General features: G+C 52.6%; 3 protein-coding genes across 9 annotated transcripts in view; 1 reads left to right on the top strand and 2 right to left on the bottom strand.

Annotated features, from left to right (window-relative positions):
* The window catches only part of DUOX1 (dual oxidase 1), a 36,269-nt gene extending 30,376 nt beyond the window's left edge, over nucleotides 1-5,893 (bottom strand). Inside the window, exons 1-6 of the mRNA XM_074366041.1 lie at nucleotides 5,774-5,893; nucleotides 3,860-3,968; nucleotides 1,782-1,865; nucleotides 1,422-1,586; nucleotides 468-655; nucleotides 109-310 (exon numbers count right to left, since the gene is read on the bottom strand). Coding sequence (XP_074222142.1) covers nucleotides 109-310; nucleotides 468-655; nucleotides 1,422-1,586; nucleotides 1,782-1,865; nucleotides 3,860-3,917 — 697 coding nt within the window. The 5' untranslated portion in view covers nucleotides 3,918-3,968; nucleotides 5,774-5,893. The remainder of the gene's footprint in view (nucleotides 1-108; nucleotides 311-467; nucleotides 656-1,421; nucleotides 1,587-1,781; nucleotides 1,866-3,859; nucleotides 3,969-5,773) is intronic.
* A 48-nt stretch (nucleotides 5,894-5,941) lies between these two features.
* On the top strand, nucleotides 5,942-16,234 carry DUOXA1 (dual oxidase maturation factor 1). Of its 7 annotated transcripts, XM_010965257.3 has the most exons (9): nucleotides 5,976-6,108; nucleotides 6,256-6,402; nucleotides 6,738-6,812; nucleotides 12,215-12,448; nucleotides 12,791-12,848; nucleotides 13,530-13,664; nucleotides 13,869-14,082; nucleotides 14,360-14,577; nucleotides 15,276-16,234. In XM_010965257.3, exons 4-9 carry the CDS (start codon nucleotides 12,302-12,304, stop codon nucleotides 15,527-15,529), a joined length of 1,026 nt encoding a protein of 341 aa, XP_010963559.1. In that variant the 5' UTR covers nucleotides 5,976-6,108; nucleotides 6,256-6,402; nucleotides 6,738-6,812; nucleotides 12,215-12,301; the 3' UTR covers nucleotides 15,530-16,234. The 7 variants fall into 7 exon arrangements, with proteins under 7 accessions (XP_074222147.1, XP_045380284.1, XP_010963559.1 ...); XM_074366046.1 differs by having other exon boundaries at nucleotides 5,942-6,016; nucleotides 6,256-6,812; XM_074366049.1 differs by lacking the exon at nucleotides 12,215-12,448 and having other exon boundaries at nucleotides 12,708-12,848.
* Nucleotides 16,235-16,565: 331 nt separating this feature from the next.
* On the bottom strand, nucleotides 16,566-20,431 carry DUOXA2 (dual oxidase maturation factor 2). Its single transcript, XM_010965258.3, has 6 exons — nucleotides 19,955-20,431; nucleotides 18,791-18,848; nucleotides 18,357-18,491; nucleotides 17,898-18,111; nucleotides 17,323-17,537; nucleotides 16,566-16,965 (listed from the first exon to the last, which is right to left on the bottom strand). The coding sequence occupies exons 1-6, from the start codon at nucleotides 20,099-20,101 to the stop codon at nucleotides 16,772-16,774; spliced, it is 963 nt and encodes a 320-aa protein (XP_010963560.1). The 5' UTR covers nucleotides 20,102-20,431; the 3' UTR covers nucleotides 16,566-16,771.
* Between the last annotated feature and the right edge of the window lie 49 nt (nucleotides 20,432-20,480).

The following is a 20,480-nucleotide window of genomic DNA, read 5'->3' as shown; positions in this document are numbered from 1 at the left end:
GGGACGCAGAGGAGGAGATGAGCGCACGTGTGACCCGGGGGGGCGCAACCTCGCCCACCCCCGGCCCGCGGCCCCGCGGCCCCCCACCCCCGGCCCCCGCGGCCTCACCGTACAGCCCCCGGGGCCCGCGCTGTCCCGTGGCGGGGTCGGGCGGCGTCCACATGAGCAGCGGGTCCTGCGCGTCCCGAGGGAAGGCGGGGTCGGGCCCCGACGCCAGCCGCCCCCCGGAGAAGCTCCGCAGCTCGTCGCTCCAGGAGTGCGAGGAGCCATAGATGGCGCTGCCGTCCAGCCAGCCCGTCACCTCGTTGGTCTGCGGGGACAGCGGGAGGCTGAGCCGGGGGTCGTGACGCCGAGGCGGCTCAGGGAGGGCGAGGGCCGGCCGGGTGTCCGCGGGCGGGGGCGGGGGTGGGAGCCTGTCCCCAGCTGCCTCGGGCCCAGCCCCCCGCCCCGCAGCCCGCCCCGCTCACCAGGTCCCGGGGGTTGCTGGGGCTCTGTCCGGTCTCGGGGTCCCAGCGGCTCCTCTGGAAGGGCAGCACGACGTCCCCGCGCTGGTCTGGGTCGAAAACGGGATCTCCGGGCGGGATGTGGATGTTGAGGAACTCGGCTGGGCAGCCAGGCTTTTCCACGCTCACCAGGTCCGAGAGCACGTGGTAGCCTGCCCACAAGGGGGAGGGCATGGTAGGGCCAGCTGAGGGCCATGAGCCAGGTATTTAGCGCTTCCCGCACCGGCTCCGTTAAAGCTGCAAAAGACTCAGCTGCCATTATGGGCAAGTCTAAGCCTTGACCTCCCCACCCCTTTCCAATCCTTGGTACAAACTGTTTTCATTGTCAATCTGGCCTTCTCCTTGGTAACTGGGAGGTGCCCAGTGAGTGTGCCTAGGCCATAGGGCTGGCAGCACTGGCTCCAACATGCTGCTGGGAGCAGCCTGCCCAGAGGGCCTGCCAGCCTCAGTGGGACTTTAGACACTGGCAAGCAGGTGTGGGCAAGGTGGATGGCCTGCAGAAACCAGGCATTTCTGCTGGGAGCCAACCACCTACAGTCACTGGGGTTGGGCTGACATACACCCCCATTTTGCCCCCCCCCCCCAATACTCTCGCCAAAATCAGAACCCTGCCCTGAACCTGTCATAGGAGCCACAGGGGCAGGGTGAGAACAGGGTCCAACCAAGAGTCCCTACCAGATTATTTCCATGTTCCTGCCTCTGTCCCCACTCTCATCAACAGCTCAACATGGGACAGATTTATGCCTCTCCCAACCAGACGTCTTTTTCCCCTGCTCCCACCCCACTGCCTTCCATCTCTCACCCTCCTCTCTCAGACACTCCATCACTTATCTCTCTTACTCCCTGACACCTCCCTCAGACATAGAAGTGTCCAGATGACCCCACTGGCATCCCTTTCCCAGGGGTTGAGGCCCTCACCAAAGAAAACCCCCAGCACTGTGCGGTTTCTCAGGGAGGCCCGTCCTGCAGGGCCCCTCATGGCCGTGTTGCTAAGGTCTCGTGGGTTGGGCAGGTGGGGCCCTCCCAAGGGCTGGTACACACCATCTGCATAGCTGGCTGGGACCAGGCGCTGCAGCCGAGAGCCTAGGGTAGGAGGGGTGGGGACAAGGATGAATCCTCAGGGGGGCTCCTGGGCCTCTCTCCCAGGATCCCTTCCATACCACAGATCCTAAAACCTTAGGAATGGATGGGCCTTTGCTGGTACATGCCAGCCCTTGCCTCTTAGCAGTGGGTACCACCCTCACCCTGAGGCTCTGTCTCTACTTGGCTCTCACCTACCTTTGCTGCCCCATCTGTGCTCCATGAGGTTGTTGTACCATCCATCAAACCGCTGCACCTCCCATGAAATGGGGTTCTGAGCTCCTGTGTGAGAACAGAGGGAAGGGGCAGCTGAGCAAGTCAGTGCATGGCAGGACAGGCAGGCTTCCAGGATATGGGTCCTGTGGGCCTGGCACTTGGAGCAGCAGGAAGTGGACATCCAGCACAGTGTGGGAGGTAGGGTGCTGAGGGAGATCCCCAAGGGCAAAGTGATGTTCAAAGTCAAGCCCAATCTTTAAGCTGTTTAGTGGGGAAAATTTGGTGGGGAGGACTGAAGTAGTGTGGTCAGGTGCAGGGTGTGCTGATAAGTGGCCTCAGAGAGGAAAAGGAGCCTGGAGGAGAACACTGGTGATGGGGAAAGGGGTGCATAAGCCTTCTGCTGTCCTCACACCTTAGCTCCCTGGGGGACACAGCAGGACCAAAACTATTCCAGCTGTAAAACGTCATACAGTGAAAGGGCTTGTCACTCTTCCACCCAGGGAAGGATATGTCATTCTGTGATTCATCCCTGGGCAGCGGCAGTATGAAGCAGGGCTTGGCCCTGTCCCGTTGAGCAGAGTCCAGAGCAAGGGTGTGGGCCATGGGGCTGTGGCTTTGGGCTTGTTGCTATTCCGGTCTTTTTCCCAGTTTTTTGGGTGGGCTCAGGGACTGAATGGTCATGTGGATCACCTTGCCCCCTCATCTTCTGGGGTGACATCTTCCCCATGTAATTCCTCTTCTCAACCCTGTTATATTTGCCAAAAACTAGGTCTGGGAGGAAGCACTCAGCTGTTGAGGAAAGAACCCAGGCAGTGGGGACAGAAGGAAGGGTCCAGAATCAGAGGTGGCACAGGCTTCTTTCTGGTCAGTGGAGAAGGTGACCAGCCAGATTCCTTTCCCCAAAATAGGAGGCTACAGAGTGAAGACTCCATCTCTGCTCACCCCAGAGAACAGAGCAAAGAAAAGGACTCTCATCAGCCAGAGAGAGACGCATTCCTTGACTGTTTCTCCATTCAGACAGAGGACAGGATCTCAGAGCTACCTTCCTGCCCCATAGCTCCCACACCCTCGGAGCATGCCCATGAGCGCACACATACTCACTAGGTCTGAGAGAGAAGACAACTCAGGCCCTGATGTTTCAGCAAAGTACTCAACTAAGGACCCAGGACTTGGGGAAGGAACTAGGGAGCCACATCCATGTGATCTCTAGGATAAGATGAACTGCTGGCAGAACAAGGAGGCCACCTCTTGGGGAGGGTATGGGGGAGAATGCCTCTTGGGAATAAGAGGCAGGAGCTGGGGAGAAAAAAAAATCCAAGGCCAAGTCAAGGAGAGGGCTGGGAGGAATGGGAATGTGAGCAGCTTTGGCAAGGGAGAAGCTGCAGGGGCCGTCCAGCCATCCTGTCACCTCCAGCTGGGACTGATCATTCCGCAGATTTTCTCTGCTTCCTCCTCTTGCATCCCCCACGTGATGAATCAGGGCCTGGTTCTTTTTAACCTAATTTGTGGCACTGTAAGCCCACTTTTCCTGCTCAGAGACCTAGAGTACAGAGAATGGCCTCAGATTCTAGTAAGAAACCATCCAAAGCTGAAGTAACAAGATGAAACTCCTGTGTATCTTATTGGTTTTTGTTTTTACCAAATCGTTTTAAAACATTGGTGACTTCCGTTCAGCTTTGGGTCCAGTCTGATCCCAAGATCCTCTGTTGTCTTGTGTGTCTAATCAGTCTTTTTCTCTACAGGGTCAGGGGTCCTTACTTTATGAAGAAAGAGAAGAGAGAGAAGAGAGAACGGGCCCCAGACCATAAGGAATAAAATAGGAAGAGCTGAGCCAGCACTTGGAGGCTGCCTAATCCTGTATATTTGGGGAAATTTTTCATTCCATTATCCAATCATCTAGTCGACATGCTTGAAATGAGCACGTACCATGTGCAGGGTGCTGTGTCAGCTAGGGACCAGGGAGGCAGAGGTGAATATGACACAGCTTCTGTTCAGGGGGACCCCAGAGGATGCTGGGCTCCTCTGCTCCCAGCCATGCTTCTCCTCCAATCTGTACTCACCCAGGGGAATCCATGGCCCAACCAGGAGCATCCATGCCAGAGCCAAGCAGGAGCCCATGATGAAAATGTTAATAGGGCTCAGGTGTTAGAACACCCTAAAATGAAGACCCTAGAAAAAGACAAAGGACAGAGAGAATGAGCTTCAGCAGTTTGGGAGAATCAGTCCAGGGCCTCTGGAGGCCCCTATGAATCAAGGCGTGGGGCTAGGCCCAGGCCTCATAGTGTAGCAAATAGCAGGAGACTCAATCTCTCTCAAGGATCTTTTATTCATTTAACAAACACTTGATAAGCACCCACTACATACTGGGCATTGATAAACAAAGCAGGCAGAAATCCCTGCCTTCCTGGACTTTACCTTCTAAGATTAACTGAAAACCTTGCTTTGGCCCAGTTTCCCTCAGTGTGTGTTCCTTGGACAGAGCCTTGCTTGGGGGCTAGAACACTGGGTTCTAAGGCCAGGATGATGCACTGCTCCCAGCCAACTAGTATGATCTTAGGCAGGTCACTTATCTGGACTGGACCTTGCGTTCCTCTTCCAGCTATGGGAGTAAATCTGCCTGAACTATGGGAGTGAACTTGCCTGTCTACCTCCTAGCCTAGTTGCCAGAATCAAATGTGAGAATGGGGTTGAATTCAAAGCAAGAAAAGTGACAGGTGTTATGTAAATGTGATATAGAGAGGGTGGGCTGAAGCTTGGCTCCCCTGAGCAGACTCAGAAGGGATGCAGCCCCAGATGTTCATGTGCTTGGTGTTGGCTTCCTGCTCTCTCTCCCAGCCCAACAAATGACCTCACAGAGGGAAACAGAGGCAGCAGGGGAATCAGACTGGGACTCCTGAGTGGCACAAGGAATGCCTATGGCCAGCCAAGACCTCCTAAAGGCAATGTGGAGATTGAAGGTGGGCGGAGCTGGGGAACTATCTGGTAGAGGAAGGTGGGAGCTCAGGGAAAGCCTCATCTCTAGCCAGACCCTCAGGGCTCCTGGACAGGTTGTTGTCACAGAGAGGAAACCCAGAGGATGATCTCCTTCCCACTTGCCATCTCCCATTAAACAAATGAATAAAACCTAGGTCCAGTCACAATTCAAAAGCTCAGCATTCCAGCCGCTCCACCTCAGAGACTGTCCAGAGGCAAGCTTTTGATAGCGTGTGCAGTGCAGGGCTTTGGATGGTTGAAGCCCTAAGGCTGGACATGCTGAAGTGGCCATAGTGGCCCTTCCCTGGTCTAGGATGTCTTGCCCCTTCTCCCCAACCACCGTGTCTTCAGGATTCTTGGCCCCAGTCCCAGTACCACGAAACTAATAAAAGCATGTGGTGAGCTTTCAGGCCAGGCTGTGGGGACAACCTAAAGGGGAATGTGGACATGCTTAACAGCCACTCCTTTTGGGTGGGCAGCCACAACCGTTTACACAGCAACACTAGTTGGGTAACTTCCCCAAAACCTTGAAAGAAAGCACAATCTCATGACAGGGCATTGAAACCCTACGTAGCAGTAGGACCAGGTAGAGAACACAGGCTGCCTGGTTCTTGCCCCACAGGGCTGCTTTTCCAGCCTAAAGTCCTAGAGTGGTCCCAAGGGAGGGCTGAAGGGGAAAGCCTGGACTGTAAAGTCCTGAAGTTCTCTCCCTGGCATGATGCGGCAGGAAGAGCTCCAGAGAGAGCCCCTAGGCCCAAGCAAAGTAGGTCACCCAACATTCCCAGTTCCCGAAGAATCCAGTCTTCCAAAACCTTGGCAGGGTGGAGGATAGGACCTTACACAGCTCATTTTAGCCTCAGGCTACGAACAGAGGCGCAGGGGGGCCAGAGCTAGAATTCCCCTTCCCTCAAAAACGTGGCGGAGCTGGGCCACACGCCACCGCCGTCACCTCCCCCGGAGCGCGCCGGGCCCGCCGGCAGAAGAGCCCTCCTGGGTCTGACCTGAGGCCGCGGAGTCCCTCCAGCGCCGACTGCGATTGGCTCCCGCCTGGCTCTCCGCTGGGCCCGCGACGCCCGCTCGGGTCCGGGTCCCTCTCAGGCTCTGCGCCGGGGCGGGCGGGGCTGGGGGGTGAAGAGGGGACGGCGCGCCCCAGCTGTAAGGCGGGGCGAGGCGGGGTGGGGCGGGATAGAAGCCTGCGCGCCGGGGAACCGCTGAGGTGCTCCGAGGGGACCCGGGCTCGCAAGGTGAGACGGCACGGGCTCCCAGGGCGCAGGTGGGGTAGATGTGCCGTCGGTGGCGAGGCTCGACTAATGAGGCCGCGTGGACAGCGAAAAGGGCAAGTCTGCTTCTACGGGTCGGCTGGGACTGGGGTGAGGGCGGAAGCGGGGGAGACGGGGCGAGGGGGCGGGGGAGGTGCTCCCCACATCCCCTCCACGCTGGCGGAACTGGGCTCTAAGACCAAGAGGATGGTCAACGCCCGCAGACCAGGCCAAGCGTCGGAGAAAGGCATGCGTCCTAAGACCCGTAAGAGTCTGTGGTAACCCCTGCTCTGAGTTCCTCGTGAGATCTCGGGGGTCTTAACGCCCTCGAGACCCGCCCGCGCCCCGCCGGACCCCGGATTGACTGCTAGGTTTGTGCTGAAACTGCCTGGGGTTCTGGGCAAGGAGAAGGAGGGGTCAGAGGGATGGCTGCGGAGGGGCCAGTTCTCTTGTACCCGTCCCTTCTCTGTCCCAGGCTAGGGTCTGGGAGTTGGGGGCGGGCGCAGCGCCGCAGAGCCTCGGGTGCGGTCTGGGAAGGTTGAGAGCGACTTGGGGGTGGGAGGGCGGGAAAGCATCCAGGACCCGGTTTGTCCGGTCATAGCCTAGAAGAGTGGGGGTTGGAAGGGAGCCCCGCCGTGAGAAAGGGCGTGCGCTTTTGACTACTGAACGTCCATATCTGGTTCCTTCTCTATCCTACCCCTGGGAGTGCTGCGTGTGAGGTTCCACCAGGAGAAGCGGGTGGCGTGGACTGCCAGGCACACATTTGATAGAAGAGGCGAAGGTAGGAAACAGTGATCTGGGTTTGAGGGGCAGGGATGCGGTTGCTGGGGTAGGTGTGGTCCAGAGGTTTTGGAATGGTCCTTGAAGTGCCGTCCCCGCCCCTGCCCTTAGGGGCGCACTTCCTACGTCCACCCACACCAAGTTCAGATCAAGTGGGAGTTCAAAGAGAAAGTCTGGTGAGAAACTAAGAAGAGGCAACAACAAACAGACAAAATCACAACTTAATAAGGCCTCAAGGTTTACAGACATCGAATCCTTATCTCGGCTTAACTGAAACCTAAATAGTTTGGCTGGCATGATTTGACACCCCTGGGCTCCCTACCCACCTCAGCCCTTACTAGGGATTCCTGTGCCGACCCACTTTTCAGATCTTGTTCTGTTTCTCCACTTAACTCCTTCTTTAATGCAAAAACACATGTATACATGCCCACACACCTTCTTGAAGAAAAGAGACTGGACAGGAGTCTGGACAAGGTCCCCTCAGCCATCCAGAACCATATAAACTGAATGGGGTCCACCCCAACCAGAGAAGTAAACCATCACATTCTAGTACCTGTGAATCACCAATCAGAGTTTTGGCAACTCCAGGCAAGTCACCCACTCTCCCTTTGTAAAGAGTTAGTAGTCTTTATGGATTCCAGAAGGGGGAGGCAGTCAGAGGAAGACTTCAAGAAGAAATTCTTGTGACGCTGCCAGAGAGGCAATGGAGCGTTAAGAAAGCACATAAGAACTATGAATGTGCAAGTCTGGAGCTTATACTAGGCTATATTTCCTTAAAGACAGTAACTTTATTTCTTGCTCATCCTTCATATACACACACAGGGAAACCTCACTTCATCCCGTGGTAGGTAAGGAATGGGTTACTGTGTCTGAAACACAACTGATCGAGAGAAATGCTTTACAATTTTAAGGGAGTTCAGAAAGGGAAAGTAAGAAAGGTCTCTGCAGGTCAAGTAAGAAAGGAGGACCCCAAAGTGTGGGGATTTGGCCCACTCAGTGAGAAAGTGCCCCAATTTTCTCACAGGGGCCTCTGATGGAGGGCCTTTTTGTCTAGATGTCTGTGTTACTGGGAACTCCGTCCTTCTTGTGTCTGTATTTCTATGAACCCATAGGTGTATGTCTGACTGTATCTTGTGCTTATTTATATCAATGTACATTGTGTACACATAACAATCATGGTTATCAGCTAGGGAAGATTAACATGAGATTTCTCTCAGATTAGAAAGAATTTTACTGTCAAACCTTCCTTGGCAAGCCAGGGAGGGGTGTTCCCAAGGGAAATCACAAACTTTATAGGAAAAGCAAGATTGCTAGGTGTGGGGACTTTTCATTTCAGTCCCACCTCTTCATGCAGGAGGCCTGTTAGCTTAATAATTAAAACCAAATTAGGATCAGGGTCATAAAAATTAAACTGGGCAATGTATATTACAGAAGACCTAATTCATTAAACTGAACAAGAAGGAATTAAACAAGGCAAATTTTATTCACCAAGTGTCTTTTTGCTTTAGTCATCTTTAATAAATATTTTGGAGAATTGGAAATAAGTTAACAGTGTTCTTCTGGACCTAAGGTACAGAAAGCCTTTTGTTAGTGTTTCTTTGAAGTACCATGTTAATAGGGATGAGCCATTCTTATAAAATATTTTATAACCTTCCTTTCAAATAAATGCAGGAATAATGCTAATATATGACTCTGACCAAAATACATTACACCATTATTATTTGCTTTTATTTTTATTTGTTTTTGAGATTCCAGCATATAACATGTACTCTTACTTGAATACTATGTATTCAAACTTGCTTTATCTTCCTATTTTAATAACCAAGATATTCTACATTTTATAGCCTTTCCTTAAAAACATAGCTTTCCATCAACATTATAATAGCTTCAGTCTAAGTGTCACAAATAAAGAAAATTCTTAGACCAATAAACATCTGCTTTAAAATAAGCATCACTATCACATATTTTACAAAATAATTTAATCCACAAATTCTAACTCATTTTCAGCTAGAGTTGAAATGTATGTTTCAGATTCAGTTAAACATGACCATTTATGTTTTGGAGTCTCCAACTATTGGAAGAGGCTTTCTGAAAATTCTGTGAAAGCACTAAAAGTTGACAACACTAAAAATCCCTTCCTGCCCAGTCCTTAGCCCTTTGTTGGTGATACTCAGTTAATACTGAATAAGCATCGTATAGGGCAATGAGGGAACATAGCTCCCTCTTGTGTGCAAAACAGTAGATGCCGCCTGCAGGGAGAGGGACTCACTCATATATTCATCTATTTCATCCACAGACTGATTAGTAAGTATATGCTGCATGTAGGGGATACAAAGATGGGAAGACAAAGTTCTCACCCTTAAGGAAGTTAAAGCTAATAGGTTCTCAGTGTTCCAACAATTAGAGTACAGTGTGACTACTGTGATTATGGAGGTATGTTCAAAATGCAATCAGAACATTAGAGGTAGAAACATCCACACTGGCACAGTGACGTCAGAGGAGGAAACACGAGCTGAGACTTGAAGGGTAAAGAGGATTTTGCCAAGGGAGTAAGACCATTCCAGGCAGAGGAAATAGCATATACAAAGGCATGAAGGCTTGAAAGGGCATGTCAGATTCTGGGAGAGGCCAGTAGTTTAGTAGCGCTAGAGATTAGACTGGGCAAAAGATGGAGATGGAAGTGTAGGTGAGACTAGATCACAAAGGACTTTGCAAGTGATAGTGAGAAGGTCAGATTTAACCCAGAGCAAGGAAGTGAAATGATTGTATTTGCTTGTTAAAAAAATTGTTCTGGCACCAAGCAAGATAGGATGAGGTAAGGAAGGAAATGCATGGATGGTTTCGAGAAATATTTAGGAGGTTAGATGGTCCAGGTCTCTGGGTTGTTTGATTGATTAGGTGGTGATGCCACCGAAGAGACAAAGAAAGCAGAATAAAAAGCAGAGTGGAGACAGTGAATTCAGTTTGCGACGTGTCTAATTTGAGGCATCCGTGGAACAGCCAAGTGAAAATGTCACAGAATAACTGGCCCTTTTGTGTTTGGAGCCCAGGTAGGTCTGTGTGGAGACATAGATTTAACCATCGGCCATGGGAATGGATGAGCCTGCATAGGGAATCACAAAGAGTGCTAGAAAAAGAGAACCAAGACAGAATCCAGGGGAGCATATACATTTAAGAGGGGTGGAAGAACTAGCCAAGGGCCCATAGAAGGGATGGCCAAAGGCAGGAGACCCAGGAAAACATGATGTCGTGGAAGTCCAGGGAGGAAGTCTAAAGAAAGAGGAAATACCACAGAGAGATCAAGAATGATGAAAAGCAAAAGTTTCCCTTTAGATTTAGCACTTGGTAACCTAATGGAGAAGTTGAGGATGAGGAGGAGCCAGATTCATTCAGTTGAGGAGATAAGGCAGTGGAAATACATAGACTATTCTTCCAAACAGCCTAGCTGTGAAAGGGTTAGAGTGGGATAAGGTAGTAGCTGTAGGGGACCCAAAAGGTTAAGGGAAATGGTCCCTTTTTGGTGTGTGTTCTTAAGACAGGAGAAATTTAAGCACAGCCTTGAGAGAAGGAGTCAGCAGAGAAAGAGAAGCTGGAAAGTCACCAAAAGAAAGGGGGATAACCGATGAGAAAGGTGATGGTGAAGTCAGGAGTGAGATCAGAGCCCAAGAGGAAAAGAGATAACCCATTTCTCTGGGATGGGAGAGTTGAAAAGTAAAGAAAAAAGCAAAACTTCATGTTAAAAATGAGACTCAGATGTTATCTGACTTACCCAAAAGACAGAACTGAAAGTTTAAACTGTCTGTCCCTTTGTCTCAGCCTGATACCATGCTACCCCCAAAAATAGCACCAGGAGGTGGCCAGCCTAGAAGGAGAGGGGGAGCCTGGGAGCTCCAGTGTAGCAATCATATTCACAGAATGTAGAACTGGAATGGGACCTGGAGATCATCATACTCAACTGCAGAGGAGGAAGCCAGGAAACAGGGAGGTTGTCATTTGCCTGTCCAGTTATACAATCAGTGAAGAACTGGAACTAGACCCAGAACTTCTTCCAACCTGGGGTTCCCTCCAAGAAGGATTGGCAAAAGAGATAAATGGAGTAATGAAATGCCCCCTCCTTCCCAATCTGGTAGCTTCCATTTATTAACATTACTGTGTTCCACGTATTCTTAACACTTTACAGGCACAATCTCACTTCATACTCACAATGACCCTATGACATAGGTAGACGTTATCATCATCCCTATTTTTAAAGTTAAACTAAGTCTCTACTGAGATCTTGTAACTTGCAAGAGGCAGAGGCAAAGGCAGAATTCAAATCCAGAGCTGCTTAACTCCCAAGCTTATTCTTTCACTGTATCACTTAATGAGACACTACCTGGTCAGACTAGATTATGGAGCCTCTTGGGTACCAAGGCCCCAGTACAGATCATACACAGGAAAATGAAGAGCTGAGTTCATTGATTATAAGATGCATTTTTTTCACATTTTGATATCTATGAAATTGAGGTGTGTCTTACCAGCAATGGCTGTTGTGGTTTAATTGGCGGTGGGTTTTTTTCTTTCTTTCTTTGTAGTACATAAAATAATAGCATGCTTTCCAATCCATTCTGTCTGGATTTAATAAAACACAATAAATTCAGGTGCCATTTTTCCCAACATCCTGTCTGCAAAGGGACAAACTGGAGCCAAACTAGCTCTGAGATCAGGGGATAGACAGAAAACAGCTAAGGCAGGGTTTGAGCTGAAATGAGGCCTGGGAACTTAAAAGAAGGAGGCAGGCCGCTGTTGATGATGTGTGGGTGGAAGGACATCTGGCCCCGGCACAGTGCCTGGTGGAGGGCAGGGGCTCCTTCAGTGCTTATTGAAGTGAGCTCAGTTCAGCTTGATTGCTCTGGATTTGCCAGAGCAGGAGCCAGGGGGCTCGAGAAAGCTGGTCTGACCAGTGTGGGCAATGCTAGGCCTGGGAGTCAGCCAGATGATGACGTACTTAGCAGAGCTGTATGGCCTTTGTTCCTTTAGGGACTGAGGAGAAAAGCCAATCTTTTTGTAATCTGTACCATCTTTCACCCTTAGGCCTTCCCTTGATAGTAAATATAGCTCTTTTTATGTTCTGTGATCTGTCTGATTGTGCCAGAGGCCTGAGGAGATAAAAGAGAGTTATATTTCTTAAGACAGTCCCAAAGGAAGTCAAGAAGCCTTGAGGGTAATGATGGCACTGATTTAGGGGACCTGAGGGCTGGGAAGGGAACATGGGGTGACAGAGACTGATTGTCAAGACCCTCAGTCTCTCACAGCTAAAACACGGGGAGATGGTTGGCTGAGGGGCAGTGGAATGGTAGTAACAGTGGAGTCTGGAGAGCTCCAGAGAAGAGGGGTCTGGTTTATTGTCTGCTATATCTCCAGCACCAAGGACAGTGCCTGACACACGAGGGCACTCGATAAACACCTACGGTTGTACAGCATCCGCCTCCTCTGCACAACCCCACCAAAATGGCCACTTTTGGACACACATTCCCCTTCTATGCTGGCCCCAAGCCGACCTTCCCAATGGACACCACCTTGGCTGTAATCATCGCCATCTTTCTGACTTCACTAATCATCTTCATCATCATCCTGCCAGGCATTCGGGGCAAGATGGTGAGAAACAGAACCAGCCCTGGAAACCCCAGCCCTGGAGTCCCCAGCCCCAGAGAGACCTTAGGCTCTAGGTGAGGGGGCCAGACCTTCTGATTATGACCAGACTCAGTTAAGAGATTCTAGTCCTGAGAAAGTGTCACCCATGCCCTGATCCCCTCCTCCAGACTCAGCAGAGAGCTCCCCACTCATGGATCCAGCAGATAATTATTGCATATCTCTTATGGGCCAGGCACTTTGATCTCAGTTTTAGAGATCTCAGTTTCAGGGTACCCCCCCTGAGTCTGGAAAGAGAAAGGGTAGACTTGGAAGCCCAATCCTAAACCCACCCACCCTGTGACGCAGAGGCTGTTCTGGATGCTGCGGGTGGTGACCAGCTTATTCATCGGAGCTGTGATCCTTGGTGAGTGTGAGATGCAGCTGCCTCCATCCAGTTTGCTTCCCCCAGCAGCCGGTCTCTCCTCTCTCATTTCCCCATGGCAGCTGCTGCCTCAGGGTGGGCGTCCAGACCCTACCCATACACCTTCCTCATCGAGGCCTTATTCCCTCACTGATACCTTTGCCCTGGGAGGTGCAGACCCAGAAAACCATGCTGGATGCATCTCTCCAACCTTCCTAACACTTTTATTCAGAGGAAAGCAGATCAAAAATGAATGTGTAGGGGGAAAGGGTCTCTGGAGGCTAGAGGGAGAGAATGGTGGAGGGCTGCTTGTTTTGCTGTGGGGATTAGGCAATAGGAGAAAGAGAAAGTCTCTGTGTTGGAGCTATCTGTGCTTGCCCAGCATGGTTTATTATGCTAATGCTTTCTCCCCCCAGCTGCTTGAGTACCTCTCCCTAAATGGGGGGAGGAAGGGAGGGAAGGGGTAAGAGGAGTATGACCAGGAAAAATCTTGGATTCTGACCCATTTATTTATTTATCCATCCCATCTATATTGTTGGTAAACTGGCTATGAGCCAGGCCGTGGGCTAGTTAATGGATGTACGATTACGAGCAAAACAGACATAGTCCCCTTGTAGCTCTGACTCTAACCCAGCCAAGCCCAGACCTCCCTAAGTTCCTGTATGTTCAATTCCCCAACCCTAGCTGCAAATTTCAGTTCTGAGTGGTCTGTGGGCCAGGTCAGCACCAACATGTCATACAAGGCCTTCAGTTCGGAATGGATCAGCGCTGATGTGGGGCTGCAGATTGGGCTGGGAGGAATCAACATCACGCTCACAGGTGAGGGAGAAGAAGCTCTGCTCTGTGTCTTTGGGATCTACGTTTGGTGTGGTCTAAAGAGTTACAGGATGGGGTAATGGTAGGAAGGGGAAGTCTCTTTGAGACCAGCACCTGTACCTCTTCCCAGCATGGTAAGCCTCTACCCAGGCAGATATCCACCCTGGCCCTTGGGTCCCTGCTGAGCACAGCTGCCCCATTCCCCAGGGACCCCAGTGCAGCAGCTGAACGAGATCATCAATTACAACGAGGAGTTCACCTGGCACCTGGGGGAGAACTACGCTGAGGAGTATGCAGAGGCACTGGAGAAGGGGCTGCCAGACCCCGTGCTCTACCTGGCCGAGAAGTTCAGTCCAAACAGCCCATGTGGCCTGCATGGCCAGTACCGCCTGGCAGGACACTACACCTCGGCCACACTGTGGTGAGGGTGGGACAGAGGCTCTGCTGGCCTAGACCAAGGAATGGGGTTTCTAGCCATCCCTCCTCCTCTCAAATGGAGATCCCTGGTGTGATATAGTCTGGCACCAGTCACCAGGGTGGTTGGGGAGCCCACAGGCAGGAATCCCTAACTCACCTCTTTGGGGTGTCCTTGGGTCCCTGATCCCCCACCTGGGCCCCTCAAGTAAAGGTTCACCCCAAACAAGGTAGAGGTGCCTGTGATAGCCTTTACCAGGTCCTGGCTCTTCCTCTGGTGGCAGGGTGGCATTCCTCTGCTGGCTGCTGGCCAACGTGATGCTGTCCATGCCCGTGCTGGTCTATGGCAGCCACATGCTGCTGGCCACAGGCATCTTCCAGCTGTTGGGACTGTTCTTCTTCTCCATGGCCACGTCACTCACCCCACCCTGTCCCCTGCGCCTGGGCTCCGCTATGCTGCACACTCACCGTGGGCCTGCCTTCTGGATCACACTGACCACAGGTGAGGCCCAGCCCTGAAGACAGGTATCGGAGGGTCAGGGTCAGGGCCAGGGCCCATCATGTGGAGGGGCTTGAGGGTCTGCCTCTGGGGGCCAGGATACCTTTCCCTGCTTTAAAGCCCCCTCCCTCTTATATCCCTCATCTCTGGGTTTCCCCTTCTCCATCCCACAGCCCCTCCCTCCTCATACAGGCCTACTCCCCTGAGTCATATCCCTCATCCCCTCCCTCTCAACCCAGCTCTTTCCCAGATCCTCCATCTCATGTCCCCTTCCTCTTCCCTCAAACACTCCTCTGTGTCCCCCATTCCTAGAATTCTTCTCACCTGCCTCACCTAGCCTTAAATTGCCGTGCATTTTTATGCTCCTCTCCTGTCCCACTGTGTCTGTCCCTTCATGCCCTTTCTTATGCCTCTTCCTTGGTGTCCTGCCCTTCCCCCAAGGTTTCTCTGTTTTCAGAGTTCTCTCTCTCCCTCTCTCTCTCCTGTGATGTAACTGAAAGAACACTGGATTTAGAGTCCAAAAACTCAGAACAGAGCCACATTAACCACATGACCCTAAGTCAGTCACTTCTCTGAGCGCAAGGTGCCCTGAAGGAGGGACACCAGGCCTCCCTTAGAGTTGCTCTGAAGCTCTCAGGAGAAGATGTACTTGGGAGGGTGTTACTATCACTAAGGCAGGATGCTTGTTGCCTCATTTCCAGGACTGCTTTGTGTGCTGCTGGGCCTGGCCATGGTGGTGGCCCACAGGATACAGCCCCACAGGCTGAAGGTTTTATTCAGCCAGAGTGTCGGAGAGCATGCTGTGCTGGAGGGGAATCCTGAGGAAGTGGGATTCCTGAGCCCTCGCTATCGGTCCACAGCTGAGAGTCCAGAGCCCCAGGACATTCCTCTGTCAGAGGCTTCCTCTAAGGCACACTGTGAGGAGCACCCCAGAGAGCCCAACTGTGCCCTATAAGGTTCTTCTCCCTGGTGGCCACCTGGACTTCATCTGGCTCCAGACTTCACTGAAACGCCCCCACCCCAATCCACTAGAACTGCCGGCAGGATGGGCTGTATCAGGCTCCCAGCCCAATCTGTGGGTAGAATAGAAGAAGAGGCTCTACCTATTAATGTTAAAAACAAAACATAACAAAAATCCCTAAGGTATTGAACAGACACTGGAGCTGCCCATAAGCCCTCTTGCCATGATAAGACACAGCAGAGGCTGCCCCTGTTTCTGCACGGCAACCCTGCCCTCCTTTGATGCTTTGCCTCTTTGAGGTGCCATTTACTGAAACCCAGCTTTGCCCACATAATGACATATGTGTGTGGGGGGTTACAATGTGATGCTCCTACGGTCCCTCTCATCCCCCTGCATCTCTTGTGCTCCTTTTTCCTGGGTCCCTTTTGTTCTTCCTTTACTTCCCCAGCTTGTGTGATCTCTCAGTACATTGAAAGCACTGCAAGGGAGAAGAAACCAAACTTCTTGTCCCAGGTCTAATATTAACTGACTCTGCCACATCCTCTTGGAGCTACAGTTCTCAAATTTGCCAAATAAGATTGTAGGACTTGCCAACGACCTGAAAAAAAATCCAAGGATTTACATTTTTATGCCTTGCTGACATCGACCTTGGTCATCAGACACTACCCCTTTAGTGAATAAACTGAAGTTAGTGAATAAGCTCCAAAACTCCATTTCTTCTTAGCCCACTCAGGTGAGCCAGCAGAGGGGATCCCACTGGGCCATAGGGAGTGGGTGTCCCCTACCTACCATCTACCTGGAGCAGCTCAGAAAGATTGATTCCTCTCTGCGCTCACTAGAGGGCACCCTCTCCCAGAGCCTTTGGCGGGTTACTCTGGACTCTTTAGAAAAGGAGAAACCGGTGTCCATGACAAAACAGAGAAAAAGTGTACTAGGCTGTCTCCAGCCCAGGGAGGTCTCTCCAAAGTGCCTATCCCCCTACAGCCTTGAAAAGCTATGGAAAATAATGGGGGAAAGCTTTCAAAAAACAAAAGGTGAAAGAATTTATTTACAGCTCACCCTGGGAGACTCTTTCCCAGGTGCAAGCGACACATCTGAGGCCATTGGCCTCTCGCTCCGCGCCCCTAGTGCAGTGCTCCTCCCGGAGCTTTCCAGGCCCAGGCCTGGCGCGCACTGCTGCCGGCCTGCAGGGGATAGGGGATGGAGGCAGAGTAGGAATCCGACACTGAGTCCCTTTCACAGGTTAGTACTCATGGTTAAGTCCAAGGCCCCGAACTGCTTATGCAGTGGGTTGTTGAGGATGAGAGGCGAGCTTCTTTTCTCCTGACTATCGCAGTCCTTGACGCTTCCATCCAAGAAGGTGCGAAGAGCGCTGGGCCGAGCGTACTGGAGACTCACCACCGCCACTCCGAGGAGGAGGCACAGGATGCCTGAGGTGGCGCGGTCAAGGGGTAAAGAGGGGCGGTCAGGGCCCCAGACCCCGGCCTCCCCATCAGCATCTATTGGAGGCGTTTGTATGTCCTCCCCGGCACACACACCACAGAAAGACCTCTAATACGGAATACATGGTACACGGGTTCGCCTGCTCACTGGGTCAAGATACCGAAACTTTCTGAAAACTCTTCCCCTCATCTGTAAAACGGGGAAACAGTGCCTACCTCTAAGAACTATCGAGAAGGGCAAATTAGATAATATACGTGAATTTATCACGTAAGCTGGAAAGCGCACACCAGTATAAATCCCGTCCCCACCCCTAGCCACCCGGGTCCCGTCCCCTTGGACCTCACCGGTCGCCAGCGTGATCCAAAAGGCGGCACCGTAGTGAGTGGTGAGCTCGGAGGAGCCGAGGCGGAGCTGGCAGAGCGGCACGCTGGAGATGGAGGCGAAGGAGAAGACGGAGAAGAGTGCGAAGGCGCCGGTGGTCAGGAGAGCCAGACCTCCGTAGAGTGGGACCGGCATGGAGAGCAGCGCGTTGGAAAGGAGCCAGAAGCAGAACGCCACCCTGCGGGGAGGGGGCCAGCGGCGCTGAGCCGGATCCTCGCAGCCCGCCCCGGTTCCCACAGCCTCGCTTCCTCTACTTCCCTACCCCAGAACGAAAGCCCGGGGCTGGGAAGGCGGAGGCGCAGGGAACCCCCGAGGGGAGCAGCCGGCTCCCAGCGCTTGCTGGGTCTCTCCGGATTCCCGCCGTCTGTGCGGACCTCGCGACCATCTCCCCGCGAGGCGGTTATTCCACCTCAAACACATCCGGTTGTAACTGCAGCTCACATGCTCCGGTTCTCGCGCCCCCACCCCCGTCGCACACGCACGCACACACGCACGTACGCACATGCACGCAAGCAAAGTGCCTTCTCTCTGCGCTCACCACAGCGTCGCCGAGGCGTAGTGTCCCGCGAGACGGTACTGGCGGTAAACCCCGCAGGGGCTGCTCGGCGTGAACTTCTCCGCCAAGTAGAGGACGGGATCGGGCAGCCCCTTCTCCAGGGCCTCCGCGTACGCCTCAGCATAATTTTCGCCCACACGCCAGATGAACTGCTCGTTGTAGTCGATGGTCTCGTTCAGCTGCTGCACTGGGTTTCCTGCGGAGGGTGGCGGAGTCACCGGGCTGCGTACAGCCGGGACGGGCAACTGACAGGATTAGAATGGAAAAGTGAGGATCTGAGAGAAATGGGTTTGGCAGCGGTTGGGAAAAACACAAATCTACGAGGACCAAAAGCTATTTGAACTTGTGGGATCTGGGAGGTCCACCAGCTGCCCCTGCCACACTCCCCTCAACTGTGCTGTCTGCAAACCCCAGAAGTTCACTTCGCCGGAGCCCCCTCACCTGTGAGTGTAATATTAATACCCTCTAGGCCCACGTGCAGACCGACGTGGGCTCGGACGCGTGCCACACTGAAGGCTTTGTAGGATGTATTGGTGCTAACTCTTCCCACTGACCATTCTGCGCTGAAGTGCACGGCTGTGGAGAGAGGCACACAGAGGGGGAGGGGAAGGATTAGGAAGAAGATTGGAGAGATGGAACTGGGAGAGTGGTGATGGAAGGTGGAACACTGTGCAGAGAGGTGGAGGGGCAGTCTGGGAGTCCAATGTGGTATACATGGTAAGGGTGGAAGAGTGGGCACTAGAAAGAGCCCACTGGGAGGAGAATGGGAAGAGGGAGCAGGAATCCAACCCCAGTTCTCCACTTTCCCAGGTGTCCTCTAGCCACCTCCTTCCTCATGCCAGGTCCTTTTCCCATCTGCTGCATCGCGTACTCACCCACAATTTCTGCACCTATGAACAGGCTGAGAAGCACTCTCACCAACCAGAACCAGCGCTGCAAGAACAGGCACCAGGTCAGGCCTGGGTATCGCCCAACCAGAGTCCCCAAGACCTCCCTTGCCCCCACACTACCAGGACCTTTAGTGCCCCAGCAACTTCCCCCTCTTGCCCCCGCTCCCTTTTCCCAGTTACTTTCCTGACCTTTAAAGGCTGAAGGCAAGTCATGCAAGTCTCTCTGAGACACTGGCATTTCTGATTCTTGTACTTCTGCCTCCCCAGCCTCATTTCCCAGTCCATCCTGCCACTGTGCTGTCTCTGCCTGGTGTTCTCTCACCACCGACACCTCCTCCCCCCACCAACTCTCTGGCTCCTAGTCCTGGTCCTGTCTCTTGTTCAGGTCACTACTATGGTGAGGCTCAGTGAGTCCAGAAGTGCTAGGCAGGCAGGGATCACCTCCCCCCAGGAGAGAGGTCCTCAGGGTTTGGTCACCAAGTCGAGAAGGTGGGAACACAGCCTCTCAGATATTCCTAGGTTTGCCAATTTCCCAGAAAAACAACACAAGACTTGGCAATGTTAGTTCCTCTTAGGCTTGAAAAACCAACAACTTAGGTTCTAGGAGAGGGGAAGTCTAATGAAAAGTACCCTGTTTGCTACAACTTTGAATCCTGTGCAGAAATCTCTGAGATCTTGGGATGGGGGCACCCATACACATATAGCTTAACCTGGTGCACAGGTGAAACGCAGCAGTGTGAGTTGCTGGTTTCTGTCCTCTTGGCCCCAAGGTCATCATCGGGAAGTTGGGATGGGGTGCACTCCTCAGGGGTGCACTCTGAGGAGAGGCAGGAGACCCCTGAAGCATGTGAAGACTAGAATTGGCCCCAGGATTACTGGACTGGACACCCACTCTCTGCAGCAGCCTCCTGAATAATCTAGCTGGGGTCAGTACCTAGGATGTCTTGTACAGGATCTCTCTCTATCCTTGGGAAGCGGGTGCTTACTGGACCAGACTTCTGGATGTGCTCCACCTATGCTCCTCTGGTTCAGAGCTTCGTTTGACTATTCATAAAGGATCACGCTACAGTCTTATATGTCCTGGGTCCTCCAGAGACAAGCTGCCCATGACGCCCTCAACCCCAGACCCGAACTTCTAGCACCCCTTACCGAGTGGCCACGAATCCCAGGCAAGATGAGTAGGAAGCTGGCAGCCAAGGCCAAGAACACCAGAATGACGATGAGTAGCGGGACGTTGAAGCCAGCAACATGCCGGGGCTGAGGGTAGAAAGGCAGCACACCGTTCCACAGAGTCATGCTGCAACCCGGATGTGCTGGGTGGGTCTGCTCCAGCGGGGAGAGTGCGTCCCTGGCTTCCGAGCTAGGACCCCACTTCTCTTTACCCCGTCCTCTGAGTGCAAGGACTGGACTCAATGAGCAAGTCAAGTCTGAGCCCCTTAGCCTGCCCCTCAGGCAGCACAGCCACTGGCAGCCCTCAGGCGCTCTGAGTTGGCTGGGATGGAGTCGGGTGGGTGGGAAGGCGAAATTATTTCTCGCCAGCTGTGGCCAGTTACTTTCGCAGCTCTGCAGATCCCTCTGCGTTTGAAAGTCGCAAGGGACCTGGCCCCCTTTTATAGCAGCGTGGGCAGCCTGCAGAGCGGATGTAGGGGTTTGGCTGCCGGGTTGGAGCAGGAAG

The sequence above is a fragment of the Camelus bactrianus genome, chromosome 6 (assembly GCF_048773025.1).
Source record: "Camelus bactrianus isolate YW-2024 breed Bactrian camel chromosome 6, ASM4877302v1, whole genome shotgun sequence".
NCBI classification, from domain to species: Eukaryota; Metazoa; Chordata; class Mammalia; order Artiodactyla; family Camelidae; genus Camelus; species Camelus bactrianus.
The sequence above is the reverse complement of the archived record's forward strand: the minus strand, read 5'-3'. Positions and strand labels throughout refer to the sequence as shown.

Coding starts and splice junctions, on each gene's coding strand:
- DUOXA1 (XM_074366046.1), top strand. CDS start 12,302: ATGGCCACTTTTGGACACACATTCCCCTTCTATGCTGGCCCCAAGCCG. Junction 12,449..12,790: donor CAGGCATTCGGGGCAAGATG/GTGAGAAACAGA, acceptor CCTGTGACGCAG/AGGCTGTTCTGGATGCTGCG. Junction 12,849..13,529: donor CATCGGAGCTGTGATCCTTG/GTGAGTGTGAGA, acceptor CCCCAACCCTAG/CTGCAAATTTCAGTTCTGAG.
- DUOXA2 (XM_010965258.3), bottom strand. CDS start 20,101: ATGACTCTGTGGAACGGTGTGCTGCCTTTCTACCCTCAGCCCCGGCAT. Junction 18,492..18,790: donor CATAGGTGCAGAAATTGTGG/GTGAGTACGCGA, acceptor CTCTCTCCACAG/CCGTGCACTTCAGCGCAGAA. Junction 18,112..18,356: donor TATTAATATTACACTCACAG/GTGAGGGGGCTC, acceptor CACCCTCCGCAG/GAAACCCAGTGCAGCAGCTG.